Raw genomic sequence first — 16,659 nt, forward strand, 5'->3', positions numbered from 1 at the left:
CGGTGGAGTCAGTGTGTGAGAGGAAGTGATAATGTCCCAAAAAGTTACCTTATTTTGTTTGTTTTTGCAACATGTACAAAATACCATAAGCTTCTTAAACATGCACATACCAGTGATGGAATGCTGGGAAAACAAAGATGAAGTTGCTACAGAAACCTTTATTGGTACGTTCATTCAAGGTCATTAAATGTTAAATTAAGATGGCTTCACATTATTTTGGATCCAGTTGTGAGTGAGTCAGGGTATGGAGTCCCGGGCCCTCCTCTCCACTTCAGTGCAGTATTTTTCAGAGAGCCCTGAAGCCCTGCACAATGACACACACATCAGGTTTACTCAGTTCATACACACATGTTCACAGCACAGGAGAGCTTCTGTTTCCATGCAAGACAAGGAGGCCATTAACCTGCTCGTTCTTACCTGAGCTCTTTCAGCTTCTTCTCTTTGATCTCATCAAGGCGCATACGTCTCTGCCGCGCCTCCTCATTCAACCGATCGGCCTCCTCCAAGATCTCCCTGCGCCTCGCTATGGCTGACAACTCCCGTTCCCTCACCTGATGTCGCAGGGCGTCTGCCCGACGGTACGCTTTCTGACGCCGCTTCTCCTCCTCCTCCTTCTGTTTGATGATCGCTTCCTGTTGCACCCTGAGTGGAGGGAGGGAGAACTCACATTAATACACTGATGTAGGTGGATGTGTGAGATGGAATGAATGAAGGGAAACATGTTAAAGACTAAATATTATGTACACTTTTCACCACAATGACTGAGCCATCCTTCTTAAGGTAAAGTGATGTGATGTGAAAAAGAGATTCAGATCAAATTTCTTACTTCAGCACGCGCTCAAACTCTGCCTTCTCCCGGCCAGCCTCAATTGACAGCAAGTGCTCTTTGTAGCGAACCTGCTCCAAGTGAGCCGCTTTCAGCATGTCCATCTCCTGCGCTTTCTTTGCAGCCAGCTCCTTCTCTTTTCTCCTCCACTCTCTGTTCGCACTTTCTTGGTTCCTCCGAGCACGGAGCTCATCCTTCCAAATGCACACACACACAAACACACTACATGTGCACATACTGAATGCTTTAATTCCCTATTAAAAATGTGATTAGAGAATTTTGATTTGGAAAGGGGTTAAATCCTCTAAGGCTGTGCTCAGCCGGCGGTTTATTCCTGACCTGCTCTGCCTTGTAGTCTTTTGCTTTTTCTAGCCGAGTTCTCAGACTGGCGATCTCCAGCTCCTTCTCCTTCTTGATTCGTCTCTGCTCTGCTTCATACTCTGCCTCCCGCTCCTGCAGAGGTCATGAAACACTCAGAGTTATTTAACTGCACTGACTGTCCATGGACTGTCTGTGGAGATAATCTGCTTTTCATTTCACCATCTTGTTTCGGATGTATTCCATATCTCTGATGTCAGCCAGCCTCTCCTCCTCTCTCCTCTGCTCCTTGGCCCGCATGGTCTCGGCATTGATTTTCATGATCTCCTCCTGCAGATGCTGTTGCTCATTCCTCTTCATCTCCAGGGCCTGGAACAAGACAACCAGTCAGAGAGGAAACAGACTCATTTGTGTCCTCATTTTTAGTGTTTGTGTGCCTTGTCTCTGCACGGGCTGCACCTTGAGGTCTTCCATGTTCATTTTCTCCTGCTTCTCTTGTATCTGCTGGCTCTCATACTCTTTCATCTGCTCCTGCATTTTCTGGTCCTCCAGACGTTCCTGGATCTGGTTGTTAATATGCTGCATCCAGCTAGAATATAACACAGGCATAACACACACGTGATGACTATCCTAGACAGGAAGACCTTTTCCTTTACTGCTCACCAGCAGCCTGATGATCAGAAAGGGGATATTATAAGAAGGATGTGGGAGGTTTGGGTGGATCAAGAATATTTTTTCAACTTCATTCATCGAATCAATCCATTCATGTGTGTATTTCTCAGTAGAACTCCCTTCACCGGATCCTCTGGTGTTTGCGCAGCTCATCAATCTGCTCCTCAGTCTCCAAGGCCTTGCGGCGTTCCACCTCCATCATGACATCTTGACGCTTCTCCTCGTCTAACAGCTCCCCCTGGATCTGCTTCTTCTCCTGGATCTGGGCGTCGAGTGTGGCCTGACACTGAGCACCCAGAATCAGCTGAGGAAACCACACACACAGAAGTATTGATGTACTGACAACAAATCAGCTGCACTTACATCCGCATGTCCGCTGCTGCTTCCTACCTGATGTCAGAAAGTGGATGGCCAGTAACTTTTTCCAGCTACAGTAAACAGAGGTTCTTTCAGTAGGGCCCAAGGCTTTGAGGCGCCAGGTTCACACTTTAATTCCCGTCTGAACACCCCTATGAGCACGCTGAAAACTTGGGTATGACTTTAGATGCTGATCTTCACTTCCAGAGGCACATATCTAATATCTCCACGGCTGCCTTTCATAATTAAAGTTAGATGCTCCCTGTCACAGTCAGACGGTGCAAAGCTGCTTCATGCATTTATTTCCAGCAGACTAGGTTAATGGAATGCACCTTTTTCCTGCACTGACAAAGCAGGTGTGAAATAAACTCCAGCTTATTCAGAACACTGCAGCCGGAGTATTAACTAAAACCAACAGGTTTGAACGCATCACTCCTATGAGCTCACTGAGTCTGTGCCTGTTGTATGAAATGTGCTGTATAAATAAACTCGACCACCTTGTTGAGCTTTTTGACCTCATCCTCTTCCTCCATCCTCAGCTCTCTGGCCCGCTCCACCAAGCCCTGCGCACGGTCCTGGGCCTCCAGCTCCAGCTCAGTCAGAGCCTGGTTCTTCTTACGGGACAGATCTGCCTCAAAGAGCTGACGCTTCCTTTCCTCTGCAGCTTTCTGGTATATTGCAAAAAGAGCGAAGGGCTTTTTGTCTTACTGTCAGTTATGCACATTAAAGGACCATTTTGGGAGTTTTTCATATTTCTTACAATTTCCTCTTCTTTCTTCCTCTGATAATCCTCCTCCAGGGCCTCCCTCTCCTCCTTGGTAAGAACCCGGGCTTCTGATTTGATCCGCTCAAACTCAGCTGAGGGGAGAATGATGGACTCTCCTGAGGGATCTTTGGATGGGATCCTGGCATAATGGCAGGGTGTCATACGGGTTTCAGTTTCATTATCAATCTTAATTATAAGAATCTTTACAATATTGTGACATTATTATTTTTTTCTATGATGTACTACAGCTATGGATTTTAGGCCTTGACTATAAAGTTTATACATTTCTCACCTACCTTAGATTGCGAATGAGGTCTTTGGTGATGATTTGGACAGTCTCTTTGTCTTTGTTCTTCTGAGACTCATTCTTGTCTTTGGATGGTGACTTTCCATGTTTGTCGACCTGTGATGATACCTGCACAGAGTTAGAAAGCGACATCTCACAAACCCACTCATAACTCGTCATCTCTCCACACTCGCAATATATTACACTAACTAAAGTGTCAAACTAGATGCATGAGCTGCTCTCGCGCCACAGCTAAACGGATACCTCTAGCAGCAGTTTGTGCCACAGTCACTCACCGGTGGACTTGCAAACAGGGTTTCATCCACATCACAAACCAGAGCCCGTGTGCGGTACCGGCGGGTATGTGCGCTGCTCCTGGGAGTCCTGGAGCTGGATCCGAGTTTCTATGGAGATTAACATCACCAGTGTCAATAAATGACAGTTCAAATGAGATGCCTTTGAAAACTAGGGTTTAAAAGGGAGCTCATGTCACATGGGAAGCGTCATGACCCTGCTTCTTATTTGAACCTAAAACTTACCATGGTCCTTAATTAGTCTAGTCCAGGGAGGGAAGTTTGTTCGGCTCTACTTTCTTAAGTTTCAAAGGCGAGATAAACTTGACAATGTCATGACATCCGTACACACAACCGAAACGTTTGTTGTCTGTTACCATGGGAACAAACAGGCGGGTTTTAAAATGAGGAGGGTCTAGATACGTCACATCCGGTTTCGTGAGCACTAAACCTATCTACGAAGAAGAAAACGAGCAACTGCAATGTGTTGCAGAAAGAAATAGAGTATTATTAGTGATGGCAAACTGAGGCTTCCTGAACCACTGTAGCTTCGCAGCCCATTGGTTTGCCAGAAGGTTAACTACCCGAAGCTTCATTCAGTTCTCATTAGTGACACCTGCTGTCCAAAGAAATACAAATAATTTTGCTAATCACCTGAGTGGGCACCTTTTCTGTGATTGAAAATAATAAAACATTAATCTTTGTCACAGTTCTTTCACACGCCCATGCTAATGCTCATTTGTAAAATTATTTTTTGATTACAGATGCCTGTATGAACACCACAAATAAAACTTTGTTTTTGTGCTTAGCGCAGGGATGTGGGACTGGGAATGTTACATGGGAGACACTGTTTCATTGGGTGGTGGATGAGAATGCGCATTGGTTTTTATTTAGAAAAATAAGTTCTGTTTTGTTTTTTAACAGTGTTGGGGCTCAGACAGTTCCCCTTCTTAGAAACAATCTCTCCAGCCTTAGAAAATACCCGTTCACATGGAACAGAAGATGCAGGACAACATAAAAACATGAGAGCCAGCTGGTAAAGGTGGGGATGTTGGTGTTTCTGTCTACTCCAGTAGACAAGGGGATCTTCTGTTCTTGCCAGGTTCATCACTGCTAAATAATGATCCACTTCCGATGTGGCATCTGCTTTGGCACTTGAGCTTCTTCTACTTTGATCCACTGGTGTGTCCAGCAGATGCCAAAGGTCATCTAGTAAATGTTAAATGAAAAAACATAAACAGTGGCTCACATTACTACCGATCAATGTTAATTTTGACAAAACAAAGAAACACACTACTTACTGTTGTTCATGGATGCTGTTGATGTTGAAGATGTTGCTGAAGAGGCTGCTACCTGAGCTGTGGTTGTGCCACTGGCAGAATTTACTGCAGAGTTCCTGTTGGCACATTCATACTTCAGCCTTGTAACAGCCTCTTGAAGCCTGCCCTGACTTAAGAAACCCATTTTTTTTAACCTTGGGTCCAGTAAGTGGGTAATGTTATCACACTTCATGATTCAACTGTTGTGATGATGTGCAAATAAAATTGAATCATTCGCATATACTGTATTGTGAGCAACCATGTCAAAATACTCCCAGACAGGAGAAGACTTCCTCTTTCTTGGAGGCTCCAGAGGATGAAATATCACAGTGTACAACACTGTAACCTTCCAGCTAGGTTTGGTGTAATTGTATGTACCCTAACTAATAGAAGCTAATACTACTAATAATAATACTATGACTAATGATAATAATTGTTATGATTGCACTAGTACTGATCTACCTATATATCTATATATCTATATATCTACACTACCACCACACTACCATAAGCACCGACACACCCTCAGAGACGCGTGCGTTTCGAACCCGCTTTATACGGAAGCCATACTCTGAATGAAACAGTTACGTCACCCACACAAACCGAGGCCTCGTTTGTCATTGGTCACGTGATTTCCACAAGCACTATACAAGCCTCGAATCGGGGCTTCATCTGGCACGCCCACTTTTACTCGACAGACTTTGGGATTTTGCGTCTAAAACGAAAACTCTAACCGCGAAACGTTAGCATAAAAATGCAATGTTAGCCTCGCGTGTTACTGCTCGCGTGCATCAAGCTGACAGTCGTATTCGTGCTTCCTGTTCGGTAAATGATTTATAGTTACACACAGTTTCATGAGCTACTCTGTTGGGCGGTAGTTTAACGCTTACACGAAGTACTAAAGTATGTTGGTTTAACATTAATGTCGATTTATTATTTTTTCTTTCACAACAGTCTGTCACAATTCTGATAATAGTGTCACTGCAGCTAAAACACGGCGTTGTGTTGCTCGCCTCGCCCCGGTGGCTGGCCGGTGTTCGTCACTGTACATGATGCGGAAATGAAACGTCCCTCAGTCCTGTTCTGCAGCCTGGACATGAGCAACTCTGCAATGAAAACAAGCGACTTAATGCTGCGGGGGAGAGGTCCAACACGCAAACATCTGTGAGGTGGACACATAAAAGAGGAGGTGGACACACAGAGCTGTCAGAATGGGTTGTTTGGACACTTTTTGTAGAACAATCATGTCTGACATTTACATACTACTACTACCACTACTGCTGTCAAGTATGGACTAGTGTAAATGTACGGTTCTCCTTGATGTTGGCTGAGATAAAGGAGCTTTGTATTCATGCTTTATTCAGACAAGCCACAATGACTGTAATCTCTGTGTTGTGCTCACACACTGTGTGCTGTTTTGCTGCTGAGGATCACCGCAGCTGACACACCCCCTCTCTTGGAGAGCAGCCGCCCCCTGGTCTGCAGTAACTATTGGACTCCCCAGTAAAACATTAACCACATCAGTCTGCGGAGGCCATCCCTAACATCCTTAGAGGAACAAACAGCCGCAGATGTAAAGAACAGCGAGGTCATTCTTCAAGCGTAAACAGGAGGCTGAAGAAAACAGCAGATCATATTCAGCGCTGATGTCACACACTGACTGATGAATTCCTTTTCCTTCTCCTCCAGCTGGCCTGCAGCACATGCCAACCCAGATTCAGCTGCGGGCAGGAGAAGTTGACTATTAACCTTCCCTACTGATTGCAATCGCCTCTCCACGTGGGAGCAGCTGCCTCTTGTACAGCGGGTCCTAAAGCAAAGTTCACTGTCACAGGCTGCACAAGTCTGTCAAACAGCAGGAGCTCGCTCCCTCCTCTGGATTCACCTCTATTCTTTATTTTTATAGGACTTAATCGGCAGCCATGGCTACACCAAGTTACGGATACTACAGAGCCACTATATTTCTGGCCATGTTTGTGGGCTACACGCTGTACTACTTTAACAGAAAGACTTTCTCCTTTGTGATGCCTTCTCTAATGCAAGAAATTAAGCTGGATAAGGATGACCTGGGTATGAGACTTTATACTGGCTCTTGCTAGACTTTAGATTACAGGTGCACTTTCATGCATTTCATGTCACCTGTGTGTTTTACAGTATGTCATAGCAAGATTCTAAATATGTGCTCTGAGGACATTTCTCTTCTCCTGTCCTCTCTTTGTTCAGGCATGATCACCAGCAGTCAGTCCTTGGCCTACGCTATCAGTAAGTTCATCAGTGGTGTGCTTTCGGACCAGATCAGTGCCCGCTGGCTCTTCTCCATTGGCCTGTGCATGGTGGGAGGCATCAACGTGGTCTTCTCCTGGTCCTCCACCGTCGCTGTCTTCTCTGCCCTGTGGTTTCTCAACGGTCTGGGCCAGGGCCTCGGCTGGCCTCCCTGTGGAAGGGTGCTGCGCAAGGTACCCCACAAGCCAGTACATCAGTGCTGCCACATACTGATATCAGATTTGAGATGTTTCTTTTTCTCTCCTGTGTTGCAAAGAACAAACAGGCACCAGAACACAGCTGATAATTAACTGGGAACATGCACTATGAACTGGGTTCAGTTATACATGCAGGTAGAAACACAGTTCAGATCAGACATACAGTATGTAATCCTCAAATATAAGGGGTTAAATAGTTAATATTTTTCAGGAATCCAACAAAGATTGGAGTTTTGCTTACACAGCTTAAAATAACAATTGAAATGTATCTACTTAATATGAATACATGAAGTCACAGAATACTGAAACAGAGATAAAGGACTTTATATTCTCCTCTAGGACTCTGAAGGAAGGTTGGATGCCTGTAGCTTTTTGAAAATTGTCCTCTGCCTGTGTGGCCAGTTCATCTTCAAAAGCCCCAAATACAGAAGACGCCTCATAAAACAGATAATTGTGTAAATGCTGTTTCATAAGTAACACCACATTGTTTATAGTGTACTCAACAAATGATTGCATTGCTAGAGTCTTGACATGTTTTTCAGCACAATCAATGAAAGATTGACCAGCAAGACGACAGAAAGCCTGTGGCTGAACAGAGGTTGTTCTGATGTTGGCTTTGCAACATGTACAATTATTAGAGGCTACATTTTTGATTTAGGGAGGATGTTCTTTTATTGTTTGACACATTCCTGCTCCTTTGTTTTATTCACAATAATTCAGTATTCCTGACCCAAGGGGCTTTCTACAGATGGAGAATCACCAATGACTCAGATATTGAATTTTGTGTTTTCAGTCTTGTAGTTGATTATGAAATGAAGATGGCGGGCTAGGGACCAAATGCTCCCAAACACACTGAAAACTTGTTGCCAAATCTTATGTGTTTCTCTGTTATATTAAATAATCATCAGTCACAGTTAACATTAAAAAAGAGGCATCCTCAGGTGTTATAATCTCCACCAGGACTGTGTGGGTTGATCAGATTAGTATAAGAAAACAGTCCCACAGCTGTTGACCCATTTAAATGTAAATGTTGCTAAATCCTGATTGGATGATTGGATTGGTTGTCCATGTTGGGCCTCATTGTTCATAGTAAGAAGCCATCTGAGAAAATGTATATACAGTGCTAGACATCATTTGTTTGTAGTCACGCTGTACAATATGGCAACGCTCAAATGACCGTCATTCACTTATGACCTGGTTCAATTATTTCATCCCTCCTGTGCATCAAAGGCAACATGATGACACTTCATCTCAATCTGTCATAATTTCATGACGTTACGTCCCCTTCTCTGTCCTCAGTGGTTTGAGCCCTCTCAGTTTGGGACATGGTGGTCAGTCCTGTCCTGCAGCATGAATCTGGCTGGCAGCTTGGGCCCCATTATTGCCACGGTGCTGGCCCAGAGTTACAGCTGGAGGACGATACTGTCGGCGTCTGGGATGATCTGTGTGGTGGTATCCTTCGTCTGTCTGCTGCTCATCAAGAATGAGCCAAAGGATGTGGGGTTGCCCAATATAGAGACAGCAGCCAAGAAGAGCAAAGGCGGTGAGGCTGAGTCTTACTGCGTGATTTCTAATCATTCTTCTATTCAGATGACAATCAGAAGCACAGTTTGCAGCCTTTACTTCTCTCTGACAGTGACTGAAGGAGCATATTTGTGTAAAGGCAGTAAAGACATAACTGTGCAGGTGTGTGTGTGTGTGTGTGTGTGTGTGTGTGTGTGTGTGTTTTCATGCAGCATGTGGCTCTTGTGACTAAAGGTTGGTGGACTCTGTACCCAGTGTGCTCTTCACATGCCACTTGTGTGAGCTGTGTGTAGATCATGCACAGGCAAAGTGAGAAAGTAATATTTGAGATGCAGTAGTCTTACTAGAAGCACACATCCCTCCCACTCCCACCTCAGTGATGCTACATCCATTAGGGTTGGGCGTGATTCCCAAACACACACAAGACCCCCGGCACTGAGACAGAGATCTCTGGCAGGGGCTTTTCAGCCAAAAAATCCACGTATCCATGTAATCTCTAGCATTAAGTCATGTTTTTCACAGTGTAATTGGTGATCAGAGAGGCAATTTCAGCAGAATGATTAAACTATTATCATATGTTCAGCCAGTTGAAAAAAATCTTAATTGTTTTACTGGAACTCAAAAATATTCATTTATATAAAGATAAATACCTCAAACCTGAAATATGAATATGGCTGAATATAATAACCCTTTGTGTTAACTCTTGAAGGAAAATTAGTATTCCTATCTAGGCTACATGCAGATTACAGTTACAGACTTAATTATCTTAATCATTTTGTTATTTCGGGTGGCATGGTGGAACAGCAGGTAGTGTGTGTGCCTCACAGCAAGAAGCTTGCCGGTTCGATCCCCGGGTCGGACAGGGCCTTTTCTGTGTGAAGTTTGCATGTTCCTCCCGTTCTTCAGCCAACTAAAGGCAAAATCACAAAATGATTCAATGATCATGAAATTTCAAGTAAAAAGTATCGGTATCGATATCAGTGACACTAGCCCTGTATGTACTTGGTATCGGATCGATACCAAAATTCCCAGTGTCGCCCACCCCTAACATCCACGCGTTGTGTTGATGGTAATGTTTCAGTGTGATAATACTCCGCTCTGCTCAGGATCCTCCAGTGATGAAAGCACACTGTCTGAGTTCCTGCTGTCACCCTACCTGTGGCTGCTGTCTGTGTCCTACCTGGTGGTGTTCGGGGTGAAGACGGTGTGCACCGACTGGGGCCAGCTATTTCTCATTCAGGACAAGGGCCAGTCCACACTCATGGGTAGGGAAGGGGGGCAGAGTGGATGCCTCCATGTTCCGTAGAGAAATGTGTTGAGCGCTAAGTGTCCTTCGCTTATTATTTCTTGTGAATCACTATATTCTTCTCGATAGGTAGCTCATACATGAGTGCGCTGGAGCTTGGAGGCCTGTTGGGCAGTCTGGCAGCAGGTTTCCTCTCTGACAAGGCTGTGGCCAAAGTGAGTTTGCAGAACTATAGCTGTTTCCCACAATATGGCAAAATCCCTCTAGGGGTGTTTGTGTTTGACTGCTTTTGTCTTGTGCGACATGAAAACTGGTGCATGGATCCATGTTTATTCTTTTCTACAAATCTGCCTCCATAGTCAGCCATGTGCAACTGAACTGACTGCACCGTTTGGGCCAATGCTCTGCTCATCACCAGCAAAACCAGCTTGTCTTTATATATTTACTTATTTCTTACAGCAAGGCATGAGAATCTACGGCAATCCTCGCCATTTCATCCTGATCTGCATGATGGCTGGAATGTTTGTATCCATGTACCTGTTCAGAGTCACGGTTACACCTGACAGCTCAAAGGTACCCGCGCTCACACTGACATCCGCATGGACAAAAACAAATGGCTGACTCTGTAACGCAGTACGCAGTGTGTCAGACCCTTCGTGGTTTGTACATTCACTCTCATTTGTACATTCAGATGTGGATCCTCAGCTTGGGTGCTGCTTTTGGTTTCTCCTCTTATGGACCAATAGCACTGTTCGGAGTTATAGCCAATGAGAGCGCCCCATCCAACTACTGCGGGACATCACATGCCATTGTTGCCCTGATGGCCAACCGTAAGTGGATTGATTTTCATTTCAGTCTCAACATTGTGCATTAACTACACGTCTCAGCTGTTACTGCTAAATGTCCTTTATGCAGTTCCAGACCACTAGCTTCTCTTAGTTTATATACTGTAAAACACTTTTTATTTTCTCAAACAAACTCTTCCATTTGCCTTCTCCTCAGTCGGTGGCTTCCTGTCTGGACTACCATTCAGCACTATTGCCAAGCACCACGGCTGGGAAATGGCCTTCTGGGTAGCAGAGATAACCTGCGGCATCACCACTATTGCATTCTTCCTGCTGCGCAACATCCGAACCAAGATGGGTCGTGTGCCTAAGAAGGCAGACTAAAACATCATTCCACCTCATCCTCTGCGCCCAGAGGAAACTGGATACTTTGAGCTCTCACTGTATTTCCATATTTTTCTTACTTCTTTTTTTATACCACAGTATATTCTCTCTCAGTCTCACAGGATGGAAACATGAATGGGAGCTCTGAGAAGTTCAGCACTTTTTCTTCAGTAAACGCTTTTGAAAGTTGGTTTTCTACATACAGTATTTACAGTCTGTAAACAATTAATCAATAACAAGTGAATGCGAATGACTGCACGTTGTGTGTCATAGAATGAAAAGTGGCAAAAATACAGAAAAGAGAAAGGTTTTCTCTCCAAAGGCTGCTGAAGTATTTCCATGATGCTCGCACAAAACTAAAGCCTGGTTTAGTAACTGCTATATTATACAGCATCTGTGTTAATCAACTACTTGTAATACTGAACGATGAATGGAATTACATTACACAATGCTGGTCTTTTTTCTAGAAAGTGTGTGGTCTTCCTCATGATAACAGTCAAAGGCTTGAATAAATGATACTTTTTTTCAGTCACTTTCATAGATTACGCTCAGTGCACTGTAGACTACAGGCAAAAAGAAAATTTGACATGGACCGTTTATACACAGTATGCAATTTAATCTTCAAATATTTACAAAACATGACATATTTACAATGTGTTAACTGCCACTTCGACTCCAAAAGGGAAAAAGCAACACAGACAATGCACCAACTGAAGTTTAAGCAGTCACACGAGTTCAGTGAATCTGCTGCGGTTAGAAATTATAGCACAGTCAAACTCGTCTTCTCTTGTTCAAGATCCAGCTCCAAAGTTGCCAGCTTTCTCTGCAATCTCCAGCGCACTCTTCAGATTCTGATCGAAGAGTTCACACCTGAAAATCAAGCATTTACAGTGACAGGTGTTAGACATTGGGCACTTTGTATGTAATCTGAAACGTAACAAAAGCTAAATAACAACATAACAGGAGAAGGCGACATCGCCCTGACTCTTTCTGTTACCTGATGGGCATTTCCAGAGAATAGAACGGGTTCTTGAGGGCAAAATCTGAATAGATCTCATAAATTTTCCTCAAGAGCGCATCAATACCAGATTGCCGAGGGTCCGCCAGCACGATGAACTTTATTCCTGACAGAACAGAGATGGAACAAGCAGTGAGAAAGATGGCAGTTTAAACTAGATACTGTCAATCATACAATAAGTAAACAAGTCATTTTGTAAGGATCTGAGTGGGTGGGTGGATCTTTAATGGGGCCGTGGGCCTGAATATCTCTGTTACAGCTTTTTTTCTGCAATGGACTTTGTCTCACATACAGTAGCACTCACTCACTCACGCTACTGACCTGTCAGAGTCTGGAAACAGTGGAGCTTAAAGACGTCTGTTTCCAGCATCTCGATCCCTGAACTGCCAACGTCAGGGGACAGCTGTGAGCCGATGGCAAACAACCTGGGGAGAAACACAAAGAACGTTCGATACTGAGATTACCCAGTGATACACATGAGGCCAATGCTTCACAATAGATGGTAGACTGTTACTGTATTAACAGTTGTTATTAAACAGAAGTAGTTTCAAACATGGAGCCAAGCAGAGCTGATGTGGTTTGGTGAGGAGATGCAGACACATGATTAAACTGAGTGAAGCCTTTTTTTCCTTGTTTAACATACGGGCACAGAGAAGACAGCAAATATAACATTGGCTCTGACCACCAATAACTAACACAATCCCATGAATCCCCCAGAACAACAGGAGCTGCATTCTGTTGGTGCGCGAATGGCTCTACCTACAGATATGATCAGATGTGTAGGTACAGGGGAATGATGTTAATCGCTTCCAGTTTGGACAGAAACCCTGGGTTTGACAGCAGAATTGGTATCAAGGTGGACAAAGATGGACTGAAGTGCCCCTTGTTAAAACCCACCAGACCCAGAGCTCAGCCATTCGTTCTCAAACAGGATGTCAAACAGGCTGACTGACAGACTCCTCCACTGCCCACACATGGCACATGAGATGTGACTTACGAGTGGAACATAGATGCCAGCATCAGCTTCTCATTGGAGCTCAGGCGTGCTCGTCCAAAGCGAATGGACACTGGGTAATTTGAGGGATCCTTCAGGTATTCAAGGATGTCCTTTCCTTCTGCTGTGTTCTTACCGAGCACATCCACTCCATTGATGGACAGCACTGCATGGCCCACTGGAGGATGACAACAAGCACTCAAGACTCAGAAAATACAGTTTACATTCAGACTTTAACAAATCATGCAGTGAGGAAGTTCCGAAGGGATTTTCACATCCGTAATGTTACAATAAGGCCAATTTAAATGCAGAATGAAATGTCATGCAGACTGTGAACTCCTGCAGAGTACGAACACTTTAGCCAGTCCATGAGAAACTAACTCATTTGGTACAACCTAATTAAGTGATTGGCATAAATGACAGATTGATTTATTAGTACGTTTACTTTTGCTTGATTTGTCTTCGTCTTACGTTTTAAGTAATGTTATACATGTCCGGCTAGCTAGGTTAGCAAGTAAAGAGCTAACGATGTGCTATACAACGTTACCTCTGATTCCGTCTCGCTGTCCAAACGACACCACGACCTTTTCATCGTGATGCTTGAGCACTAAATCTAAAGGATAACTGAATGTTTTTTCGGCTTCCGCCCTCGGGACATAATTGTCATATTGGTAAATTAAACCTCCAGCCTTGTTCACAACATACACACTGAAGATCACCATCTTTGCAACGTCATGCGCAGCTGACAAAAGTGTCACATGACCACAAACCGTCAAAAGACAGAAAAAAATCTATATAAGCTCATACTTTGATAGTTTGAGCTTTGTGATTATTTTTATCTCCCTACCAGTCTCTAAATTACCGGTCTCACTGTTGTGCAGCAGTTTGGTGCGCCTGTAACAAAAATAAAATTCAGTTCAAAGGATACAACACAAAAAACTATATTTCCCATAATCCCTGTTTCCATTTCCGCATATACAGGTTGTCTAAGGGGCTCTTGCACGGGTGAACTTCCTTTCGCTCCGACATCTTGACGAGGAAACATGGTGAGGACAGTTATTACACGTTTTGTAGAAACAAATGAAAAGTTACCCATGTTTCTGTCATTGATCTGGAGTTTTAATTATTCGGATTAGCTGCTAAAAGCAATGTGCTTTCCCCACGTTGCGATAAGAATGCGTGGAGGAAGCAAACAGTTGTTAAAATTTATGATTTAGCGGTGGGCTAGTTAGCTAGCTAACGTTAGCTAGTTTGCTAATTCCACCACGCTTTCACGCTGCACTGAAGTTATAGAAAATGGGCCCTACAAAATTACCAGTCATAAATCTACAGAGTGATAACAATATCTAGAAATGCACACATCGCCAAAGCCATAATAATGTCCACTTAGTGTAACAGTGATAATAACCAATAGTGTTAATTGTGCGGCTAGTAAAGCTCTGTAAAGACGCAGACAAGGCCATCCCATGCCGGGCCAGCCGAGTTAACCTCAGGCTGCTTTCTCTGTCCATCAGCTGGGCATTTTCATTATTCAAGATATTTTGATGCAGAGACATCCATACACTCTGATGCACGGACATTAAAGCATGTTATTCTGTTTTCAGCCTCCCAAGCAGGACAAGAAGAAGGACTCCGGGAAGTCCAAAAAGGACAAGGACCCAGTCAACAAGTCTGGAGGCAAAGCCAAGAAGAAGGTACGCAGTGGCGAATACTGATCCTGGATCGGCCCTTCACATGTAATTGCTAAATAATCGATGAGGAGGTGCACTGTAGAGTTTTCCTAATCATTGATCCGGTGTGTCTGTTTGTGAGCAGAAGTGGTCCAAGGGAAAAGTGAGGGATAAGCTCAACAACCTGGTGCTCTTCGACAAGGCGACCTACGACAAGCTGTACAAAGAAGTTCCCAACTACAAGCTCATCACCCCCGCTGTCGTGTCAGAGAGGCTGAAGATCCGTGGCTCCCTGGCCAGGAACGCTCTCCAGGAGCTGCTCGCCAAAGGTGAATTTTTTATCCCCAAAATGGGGCGCACAGGTTCAGACATTTTGGTTCAGGTAGCATTTAGATGCAGTTTAATTGTTACATGTTCAGTACATCTATTTAGAATAAGTAAGTTAAAGATTGTTACTCTGTTTTTAGTTGATCATGTCTGACGTTGGTGATAAGCACACTTTTTGTATGTTTGTGTATTTAATATAATCTCAGTTTGTGTTTGGGGGGTCAAGCAGAATTTGCTTGACTGTTCGTCCAGCAAGTGGAAAGTGAAATTTTAGCCAAAGAAGCAGGAAAAATTAGACGCTTACATGAATATTTTGATGCCTTGACAAACGGGATGCAGAGAAAAGTTCAACAGAAGTTGTAATTTAGAGCTGAGCTGTCGTCTCATCTGCCAGAACGCGTGTTTTACCTTAAAGGTAGAGGAGGAGATGGTTCCCCGCTACTAAACTGCAACAATAACATGTTTTGACATCTCCCATATTTTGATACAACATTCGGTTCATCCCATCGATATGTCTGGCAGGCATCAGCGCTGCGTGTGTTGGCTGCGTCTAACATTGATAAATGTTTACAGATCCGTTTTTGTTGTGGTTCCATTAGTTGACAGTGATTTTTCATGGTTAATGTGCAGCGTGACTGTTGCTAACATCTCTAATCGCAGCTGCAGCATTTGTTTTTGTCCTTCCATTGAAATTATTGACTCGCTCGTCTTGAAAATACTCAAGGTACAAAGTGTTTGAAAGGGAGCGGTACAACTGTGAATGTTACTTCAAACATTTTGTATCCCATCGGGTGTCAAACAGTTTCCACATGATAACGGTGAACTCGTTTCAGTGCCTTTCTGTATGAAACCTGTAACAAAACCTCAGTTTTAGTAGAACTACAGGAGTATGGCCAGTTTTTAGACCATGTCCTCTGAAAATGAAAACAGTATGATAGCGTAGAAGATGGAGCTGTTGATGCTATGAACTGTGACACATTCACAGTGACATTTGAAATGGTCTGTTGCACACATCCACTGGTCAAGTGATTTGCAGGTCAGCTAAATTAAGTCACAACATCAGATGCCTAATGTGTGCATGAAAATGAGAATACGCTGATAGAACGAGCTCCTGTTCTTGTCTTGCAGGCATGATCAAACTGGTGTCCAAACACAGAGCACAGCTGATTTACACACGTAACACCAAGGGTGGCGATGAGGAGGCAGCAGCAGAGAAAGCATAAGCAGGTACAGCAGCAGGACTGCAAGTCTGCATACATCTTATCGTTCAGGTTTATTTTTTTTTTAGCTGCATCCACTGACCTTCATCCTTTTTTGTCTTGCAGGTTCTCCTGTTTGCTTCCTTTTGACAAGCTGTTTGTAATGTAAGGTGAATAAAAACTGAAAAGACAAAA

At 43.8% G+C, this 16,659-nt stretch overlaps 4 protein-coding genes across 4 annotated transcripts; 2 read left to right on the forward strand and 2 right to left on the reverse strand.

Annotated features, from left to right (window-relative positions):
• Positions 1-139: 139 nt before the first annotated feature.
• On the reverse strand, positions 140-3,890 carry cfap45 (cilia and flagella associated protein 45). Its single transcript, XM_070970825.1, has 12 exons — positions 3,765-3,890; positions 3,522-3,629; positions 3,236-3,354; positions 2,934-3,078; positions 2,671-2,841; positions 1,942-2,120; positions 1,604-1,733; positions 1,367-1,513; positions 1,166-1,279; positions 827-1,020; positions 418-642; positions 140-304 (listed from the first exon to the last, which is right to left on the reverse strand). Exons 1-12 carry the CDS (start codon positions 3,765-3,767, stop codon positions 238-240), a joined length of 1,602 nt encoding a protein of 533 aa, XP_070826926.1. The 5' UTR covers positions 3,768-3,890; the 3' UTR covers positions 140-237.
• A 1,624-nt stretch (positions 3,891-5,514) lies between these two features.
• On the forward strand, positions 5,515-11,787 carry slc37a4a (solute carrier family 37 member 4a). The gene is made up of 8 exons (XM_070970513.1): positions 5,515-6,907; positions 7,061-7,293; positions 8,617-8,860; positions 9,948-10,106; positions 10,217-10,302; positions 10,547-10,660; positions 10,779-10,917; positions 11,090-11,787. Exons 1-8 carry the CDS (start codon positions 6,760-6,762, stop codon positions 11,254-11,256), a joined length of 1,290 nt encoding a protein of 429 aa, XP_070826614.1. The 5' UTR covers positions 5,515-6,759; the 3' UTR covers positions 11,257-11,787.
• A 67-nt stretch (positions 11,788-11,854) lies between these two features.
• Positions 11,855-14,009, reverse strand: trappc4 (trafficking protein particle complex subunit 4). The gene is made up of 5 exons (XM_070970671.1): positions 13,816-14,009; positions 13,272-13,446; positions 12,596-12,699; positions 12,254-12,380; positions 11,855-12,126 (listed from the first exon to the last, which is right to left on the reverse strand). Exons 1-5 carry the CDS (start codon positions 13,988-13,990, stop codon positions 12,048-12,050), a joined length of 660 nt encoding a protein of 219 aa, XP_070826772.1. The 5' UTR covers positions 13,991-14,009; the 3' UTR covers positions 11,855-12,047.
• A 245-nt stretch (positions 14,010-14,254) lies between these two features.
• On the forward strand, positions 14,255-16,659 carry rps25 (ribosomal protein S25). The gene is made up of 5 exons (XM_070970710.1): positions 14,255-14,314; positions 14,873-14,962; positions 15,084-15,267; positions 16,394-16,492; positions 16,591-16,659. The coding sequence occupies exons 1-4, from the start codon at positions 14,312-14,314 to the stop codon at positions 16,486-16,488; spliced, it is 372 nt and encodes a 123-aa protein (XP_070826811.1). The 5' UTR covers positions 14,255-14,311; the 3' UTR covers positions 16,489-16,492; positions 16,591-16,659.

The sequence above is a fragment of the Chaetodon trifascialis genome, chromosome 9 (assembly GCF_039877785.1).
Source record: "Chaetodon trifascialis isolate fChaTrf1 chromosome 9, fChaTrf1.hap1, whole genome shotgun sequence".
NCBI lineage: Eukaryota > Metazoa > Chordata > Actinopteri > Chaetodontiformes > Chaetodontidae > Chaetodon > Chaetodon trifascialis.